Raw genomic sequence first — 7,767 nt, 5'->3', positions numbered from 1 at the left:
CGCCGCCGCCCCCGGCAGCGAAGGGGTTATTATTTATGGCCGAGGCGTCCCGCAGCTCCATCCTCCCCGCTGAGCCTCCCAACCCTGAGCTCTGAACCTTCCCTGCACCGCCCGGAGCTGCCCGGACCCCTGGACACCCCCCTGGGACCCTCCCCTGGCAGGGACCCCCCTCTGGGACCCCCCAGCCCGGGGCTGGGCCCAGCCGGTCCGTCCCGCTCTGCCGGCAAACAGCCCTGCTCCTGCTGGGTAAAGGTTTCTCTCCTTGGGATTTGTTGTTTTTTCCCCTCGGCTGGAGATAAATTTGGCTGCGCCGGAGGCTCTGCCCCTCCTTGTTCGTGCTGCTTTGGGGAGGGGTCGCTCCCTCCCTCCCCGGGTCCCTTTGGGTGCCGGAGCAGCGACCAAAGGGAGGCGAGATCGGGGTAATTCCCCTCCCTCCCCAAAATCTGGCAGTTCCTGCTCGGCCTCTGCCTTTTGGCACCCCTTGGCACAGCCCGGGCAGGGCAGGGAGGGCTCGGGGTGAGGCACAAAACCCCCGTTCCCCTCTCCCCGCCCGCTCCAAGGCATTTTCTCTCCCTCCAGCCTCACCCCTCGAGGGATCCCCACCTCCTACAGGTGCCGGATTTTTTGGGGAGGGTCCTCCCCACCCTGCAGCCACCATGGGCCCCTCGGCCGTGCGGGCTCTGACCTTCAGCCCGTGGGATTACGGCGTGTTCGCGCTGATGCTGCTCATCTCCACCGGCATCGGGCTGTTCCACGGGCTGGCCGGGGGCGGCCAGAAAACCTCGGAGGATTTTTTCACGGGCGGCAGGAGGATGTCGGCGCTGCCCGTGGGGCTGTCGCTGTCGGCCAGTTTCATGTCGGCCATCCAGGTGCTGGGGGTCCCGGCCGAGGCGTTCCGCTACGGGGCCAAATTCCTCTGGATGTGCCTGGCGCAGCTCCTCAACAGCGCGCTCACCGCGCAGCTCTTCCTGCCCGTCTTCTACCGCCTGGGGCTCACCAGCACCTACGAGGTGAGAGATGAGGGGGTGAGGGTGGTGGGGGGTCCCGGTCAGGGCGGTGGGTGTGGTTGTTAATGGGTCTGGGGGTGGTTTGGTGGGGGGAGAGCCCCGCCGAGCACTGCGGGGTGTGGGTGTTGAGCTCTCTGTGCTGGGTGGTGTGGGGTCACTGTGTCCATCACAATGCTGTGGGATCCTGATCCCTGATCCTGGGGTTTTGGGGGGTCACTGAGTGTCCCCCAAACCTGCGGGGTGTGGGCACTGATCACCCTGACCTGGGTGTTGTGGGGTCACTGTGTCCCTCACAATGCTGTGGGAGCCTGATCCCCCTGTCTTGGGGTTCTGAGGGGTCACTGAGTCCCCCCCAGCCCTATGGGACCCTGATCCCCTTGTCTTGGGGTTTTGGGGGGGTCATTGTGTCCCAGCCCTATGGGACCCCGCTCCCCCTGTTCTGGCGTTCTGGGGGGTCACTGAGTCCCCCTCAGCCCTATGGGACCCTGCTCCTCCTGTCTTGGGGTGCTGGGGGGTCACTATGTCCCCACCCTGGCCCCATGGGGTGAGGACACTGCTCCCCCTGTCCCGGGTGTTGTGGGGTCACTCCCAGCCCCTCTCCCTCCCTGCCTTGGGGTTCTGGGGGTCTTTGAATCCCCCAGCTCCGCTGTGTGCAGACCCTGCTCAGGCTGCCCGGGGGTTCTGGGGGTCATTCCCAGCCCCTCTCACCCCCTATCCCGTGTGTTTTGGGGTCACTCCCAGCCCTAGTCTTGGGTTCTGGGGGGGGTCATTCCCAGCCCCTCTCCCCCTGCCCAGGGTGTTTTGGGGTGTCACTCCCAGCCCCTCTCCCCCTGTCCTGGGGTCACTCCCATCCCCTCACCCCATGCCTCGGGTGTTGTGGGGTCACTCCCAGCCCCTCTCCCCCCGCCCCTGCCCAGGGGTCACTCCCAGCCCCTCTCCCCCCGCCCTTGCCCAGGGGTCACTCCCAGCCCCTCTCCCCCTGTCCGGGGGTCACTCCCAGCCCCTCTCCCCCTGCCCAGGGGTCACTCCCAGCCCCTCTCCCCCCACCCCTGTCCGGGGATCACTCCCAGCCCCTCTCCCCCTGCCCAGGGGTCACTCCCAGCCCCTCTCCCCCGCCCCTGCCCAGGGGTCACTCCCAGCCCCTCTCCCCCTGTCCGGGGGTCACTCCCAGCCCCTCTCCCCCCGCCCTTGCCCAGGGGTCACTCCCAGCCCCTCTCCCCCCACCCCTGTCCGGGGATCACTCCCAGCCCCTCTCCCCCTGCCCAGGGGTCACTCCCAGCCCCTCTCCCCCGCCCCTGCCCAGGGGTCACTCCCAGCCCCTCTCCCCCTGTCCAGGGGTCACTCCCAGCCCCTCTCCCCCGCCCCTGCCCAGGGGTCACTCCCAGCCCCTCTCCCCCTGCCCAGGGGTCACTCCCAGCCCCTCTCCCCCTGCCCAGGGTCACTCCCAGCCCCTCTCCCCCTGTCCAGGGGTCACTCCCATCCCCTCACCCCCTGCCCAGGGGTCACTCCCAGCCCCTCTCCCCCGCCCCTGTCCGGGGGTCACTCGGGGCTGTCCCCCACGCTCTCCCTGTCCCTGTGGCAGTACCTGGAGCTGCGCTTCACCCGGAGCGTGCGGCTGTGCGGGACCGTGCAGTACGTGCTGGCCACGGTGCGTGTGCGACAGCGGGGACAGCGGGGACAGCGGGGACAGCGGGGACAGCGGGGACAGCGGGGACAGCGGGGACAGCGCGGGGACAGCGGGGACAGCGGGGACAGCGGGGACAACGGGGACAGCGGGGACAGTGCGGGGACAGCGGGGACAGCGGGGACAGCGGGGACAGCGCGGGGACAGCGGGGACAGCGGGGACAGCGGGGACAGCGAGGAGAGCGCGGGGACAGCGGGGACAGCAGGGGGACAGCGGGGACAGCGGGGACAGCGGGGACAGCGGGGACAGTGCGGGGACAGCGGGGACAGCGCGGGGACAGCGAGGAGAGCGCGGGGACAGCGGGGACAGCGGGGACAGCGCGGGGACAGTGCGGGGACAGTGCGGGGACAGCGGGGACAGCGCGGGGACAGTGCGGGGACAGTGCGGGGACAGCGGGGACAGCGGGGACAGCGAGGAGAGCGCGGGGACAGCGGGGACAGCAGGGGGACAGCGGGGACAGCGGGGACAGCGCGGGGACAGTGCGGGGACAGTGCGGGGACAGCGGGGACAGCGCGGGGACAGCGCGGGGACAGCGGGGACAGCGGGGACAGCGCGGGGACAGTGCGGGGACAGCGGGGACAGTGCGGGGACAGCGGGGACAGTGCGGGGACAGTGCGGGGACAGCGGGGACAGCGGGGACAGCGGGGACAGCGAGGACAGCGTGGGGACAGCGGGGACAGGCCGGGTCGCAGCTCTGCCCCGAGTCCCCGGGACGCGCCCTCGGTGTTTTTCCTGGCCGGAGCGGGCGCGGCGCGGCGGGAGCGGCTGTTTGGAGAGAGAACGCGCTGTTTTCCCAGCGCTGTCCCCGCCGGGGCACCGCCTGCAGCGCGCCGTGTCACCTTGTCCCGTCTGTCCCCGCGGTGTCACTGCCCCGAGCCCGGTTGTCACCTCCCAGAGCCTGCGGTGTCACCTCCCTGAACTGCGGTGTCACCTTGTCCCGTCCATCCCCGCGGTGTCACCTCCCTGTCCCCTCAGTGTCACTGTCCCATCCCCGCGGTGTCACTGTCCATCCCCTCAGTGTCACTGCCCTGTCCCCTCAGTGTCACTGCCCCATCCCCTCAGTGTCACCCTCACGGGACAGTGACACTGCCGCCCCTGTCCCCACAGATGCTCTACACCGGGATCGTCATCTACGCGCCCGCCCTGATCCTAAACCAAGGTTTGGGGTCTGGGGTCTCAAGGGGGCTGCTCCCCGTCCCTGTGTCACTCCCCAGGTGACAATGCCACCCCTCAGCTCCTCCCCTTGTCCCGCAGTCACCGGGCTGGACATCTGGGCCTCGCTGCTGTCCACGGGGGTCATCTGCACCTTCTACACCACCATCGTGAGCGGGGGGACCCCTGCCCCTGTCCTGGGGTCCCCAGGGGTCACTGAGCCCCCAAAGCCCCGCGGGACTGGGGGGTGTCCCGGGGTTGGGGGTGTCCTTGGGGGTGTCCCTGGGGGTCTCTGGGGGTCTCCAGTGCTCAGCCCCGGCTCGCTGTGGCTCAGGGGTGGGCTGGGGGTGCCCCCGGGGACCCCCAGGGACACCCCTGGGACACCCCCGGGACACCCAGGAGACCCCCAGGGACACCCCCGGGACACCACCGGGACACCCCCAGGGACACCCAGGGGACCCCCAGGGACACCCAGGGACACCCTCAGGGACACCCCTTGGACACCCCCGGGACACCCCCCGGGACACCCCTTGGACACCCAGGGGACTCCCAGTGACACCCAGGGACACCCCCAGGGACTGGTGTCCCGGGGGTGTCCCTGGGGGTCTCCTGGGTGTCCCGGGGGTGTCCCAGGGGTGTCCCTGGGGGTCCCCGGGGGTCCCCAGCGCTCATCCCCGGCTCACTGTGGCTCAGGGCAGAATGCGGGTGTCCCAGAGGTGTCCCGGGGTGTCCCGGGGCTGAGGGTGTCCCTGGGGGTCTCCTGGGTGTCCAAGGGGTGTCCCGGGGGGTGTCCCGGGGGTGTCCCTGGGTGTCCCTGGGGGTGTCCCTGGGTGTCCCTGGGGGTCCCTGGGGGTGTCCCTGGGGGTGTCCCTGGGGGTGTCCCCTGAGGGTCTCCAGGGGTGTCCCTGGGGGGTGTCCCGGGGGTGTCCCTGGGGGTCCCTGGGGTGTCCCCTGGGGGTGTCCCTGAGGGTCTCCGGGTGTCCCTGGGGGTGTCCCTGGGTGTCCCTGGGGGTCCCTGGGGGTGTCCCTGGGGGTGTCCCTGGGGGTGTCCCTGAGGGTCTCCAGGGGTGTCCCTGGGGGTGTCCCCGGGGGTGTCCCTGGGGGTCTCCTGGGTGTCCAAGGGGTGTCCAGGGGGTGTCCCTGGGTGTCCCTGGGGGTCTCCTGGCTGTCCAAGGGGTGTCCCGGGGGTGTCCCTGGGTGTCCCTGGGGGTGTCCCTGGGGGTGTCCCTGGGGGTCTTCTGGGTGTCCAAGGGGTGTCCCGGGGGTGTCCCGGGGCTGGGGGTGTCCCTGGGGGTCCCTGGGTGTCCCCGGGGGTCCCCGGCTCTCACCCCCCGCCCGCTGTGCCGCAGGGCGGGATGAAGGCTGTCATCTGGACCGACGTGTTCCAGGTGTTTGTGATGCTCTCGGGCTTTGTCGCTGTCGCTGTCCGGGGGGTGCTGCTGGTGGGGGGTCCCCGCCGAGGTGCTGAACATCGCCGCCAACGGCTCCCGGCTCAACTTCGCCGAGTGAGTGCCCCCAGACCCGCGGGACCCCTCCCCTCCTGTCCTGGGGTGCTGGGGGGTCACTGAGTGCTCCCCAACCCCGTGGGACCCCTCCCACCGGCCCCGGGGTGCTGGGGGGTCACTGCGGCCCCCAAACCCTGCGGGGTGTGGATCCTGCTGCCCCTCTCCCTCTGTTGTGGGGTCGCTCCCAGCCCCTCTTCCCCTCTGTCCTGGGTTTTTGGATCAATCCCAGCCTCTCTCCCCCTGTTGTGGGGTCACTGCCACCCCTCTCACCCTGCCCCGGTCACTATGGGGTCTCTCCCACCCCTGTCACCCGCTGTCCTGGGTTCTGGGGTCACTTCCAACTGCTCTCACCCTGTCCCGGGTTTTGGGGTCACTCCCATCCCCTGTCCCGGGTTTTGGGGTCACTCCCACCCCCTGTCCCGGGTTTTGGGGTCACTCCCATCCCCTGCCCTCTCTGCTCTGAGTTTTGGGGTCATTCCCATCCTCTGTCCCGGCTTTTGGGGTCACTCCAACCCCTCTCCCCCCCTGTCCTGGGTTCTGGGGTCACTCCCAGCCCGTGCCCTGAGCTTTGGGGTCACTCCCATCCCCTGTCCTGGTCACTATAGGGTCACTCCTACTCCCCTGTGTCCCGTGTTTTGGGGTCATTACCATCCCCTGTCCCGGGTTTTGGGGTCACCCCCACCTCTCTCCCTTCCTGTCCCGGATTTGGGGTCACTCCCACCCTCTGTCCTGGGTTCTGGGGTCACCCTCACCCCTCTCCCCCCCTGTCCCATGTTCTGGGGTCACTCCCATCCCCTGTCCCGGGTCCTGGGGTCATTCCCATCCCGTGTCTCAGGTTTTGAGGTCACTCCCACCCCTCTCACTCCCTGTTCTGGATTCTGGGGTTGTCCCCACCCCCTGCCCTGAGCTTTGGGGTCACTCCCACCCCCTGTCCCGGGTTCTGGGGTCACTCCCACCCCCCCGTGTCCCGGTTTTGGGGTGACCCTGAGCGCAGTTTCAGCGCGGACCCGCGGAGCCGGTACACGGTGTGGACGTTCCTGCTGGGGGGGACTCTGCTCTGGCTCTCCATGTACGGCGTCAACCAGGCCCAGGTGCAGCGATACGTGGCCTGCAGGAGCGAGAGGGAGGCCAAGATGTGAGTGCGGGGCTGATCCTGATCCCGGGGATCTGCTGGGGCTGATCCCGATCCCGGGGATCCACTGGGGCTGATCCCAATCCCAGGGATCCACTGGGGCTGATCCTGATCCCGGGGATCCGCTGGGGCTGATCCCGATCCCGGGGATCCGCTGGGGCTGATCCCGATCCCAGGGATTGGCTGGGGCCGATCAGGATCCTGGGGATCCACTGGGGTGGATCCCAATCCTGGGGATCCACTGGGGCTGATCGGGATCCTGGGGATCCATTGGGGCTGATCGGGATCCTGGGGATCAGCCAGGGCTGATCGGGGTCCCTGGGATCCACTGGAGCTGACTGGAATCTCAGGGATCAGCTGGGGCTGATTGAGATCCCGAGGATCCACTGGGGCTGATCAGGATCCTGGGGATTGTCTGGGGCTGACTGGGATCTCAGGGACCCACTGGGGCTGATCGGGATCCCCGGGATCCACTGGGGCTGTTCCCAATCCCAGGGATTGTCTCAGTCCCAGGAATTGTCTGGGGTTGCTCAGGATCACGGGGATCAGCTGGGTCATGCTTGGGATCCCAGGGATTGGCTGGGGCCTGACTGGGATCCCAGGGATCATCTGGGTCCCAGGAATTGTCTGGGGCTGTTCCCAATCCCAGGGATCAGCTGGGTCCCAGGAATTTTCTGGATCCCATTCTGGATCCCAGGGATCAGCTAGATCTCAGGAATTGTCCAGATCCTGCTCAGGATCCTGGGGATCAGCTGCATCCCAGGAACTGGCCTGGGCTGATTGGGATCCCCAGAGATTGGCTGGATCTTGGGAAATCTCTGGATCCCAGGGATTGGCTGGATCCCATTTCCTGCTCCAGACCCTGGGAATTGTCCGTGGCTGCTCAGGATCCCAGGGATCAGCTGGATCTCAGGAATTTTCTGGATCCCATTCTGGATCCCAGGATCAGCTGGATCCCAGGAACTGTCCGGATCCTGCTCCAGATCCAGGGAATTGTCCAGATCCCGCTCTGGGGGCTCGCAGGGGGGAAGGGATGCTCTGGGTGTGGCTTTGTCCCCTGCCTGTGTCCTTGTGTGGCCTCAGTGCCCTGCAAGGACCTGGCACAGCCCCTTTATGGACCCCTGCATGACCTCTCATTGCCCTGGCAGGACCTGGAACCCTTTCAGTGCCCTTTTCAATGCCCCTGGCAAGACCTGGAACACTTTGAGTGCCCCTGCCAGGACCTGGAACCATTTCAGTGCCCCTGGCAAGACCTGGAACACTTTCAGTGCCCTTTTCAGTGCCCC

The 7,767-nt window shown here is 68.3% G+C and overlaps 1 protein-coding gene across 1 annotated transcript in view; it reads left to right on the top strand.

Moving 5' to 3' along the window:
- Nucleotides 1-656: 656 nt before the first annotated feature.
- SLC5A5 (solute carrier family 5 member 5) overlaps nt 657-7,767 on the top strand; it is a gene marked incomplete at both ends in the record, with an annotated part of 14,077 nt that continues 6,966 nt past the window's right edge. Inside the window, 7 exon segments of the mRNA XM_083880193.1 lie at nt 657-1,010; nt 2,590-2,655; nt 3,800-3,851; nt 3,947-4,014; nt 5,194-5,301; nt 5,303-5,349; nt 6,344-6,484. Of these exon segments, the coding sequence (XP_083736319.1) occupies nt 657-1,010; nt 2,590-2,655; nt 3,800-3,851; nt 3,947-4,014; nt 5,194-5,301; nt 5,303-5,349; nt 6,344-6,484 (836 nt within the window).

The sequence above is a fragment of the Zosterops lateralis genome (assembly GCF_965231275.1).
Source record: "Zosterops lateralis genome assembly, chromosome: 29".
NCBI classification, from domain to species: Eukaryota; Metazoa; Chordata; class Aves; order Passeriformes; family Zosteropidae; genus Zosterops; species Zosterops lateralis.
This window is presented reverse-complemented; position numbering and strand designations above follow the sequence as displayed.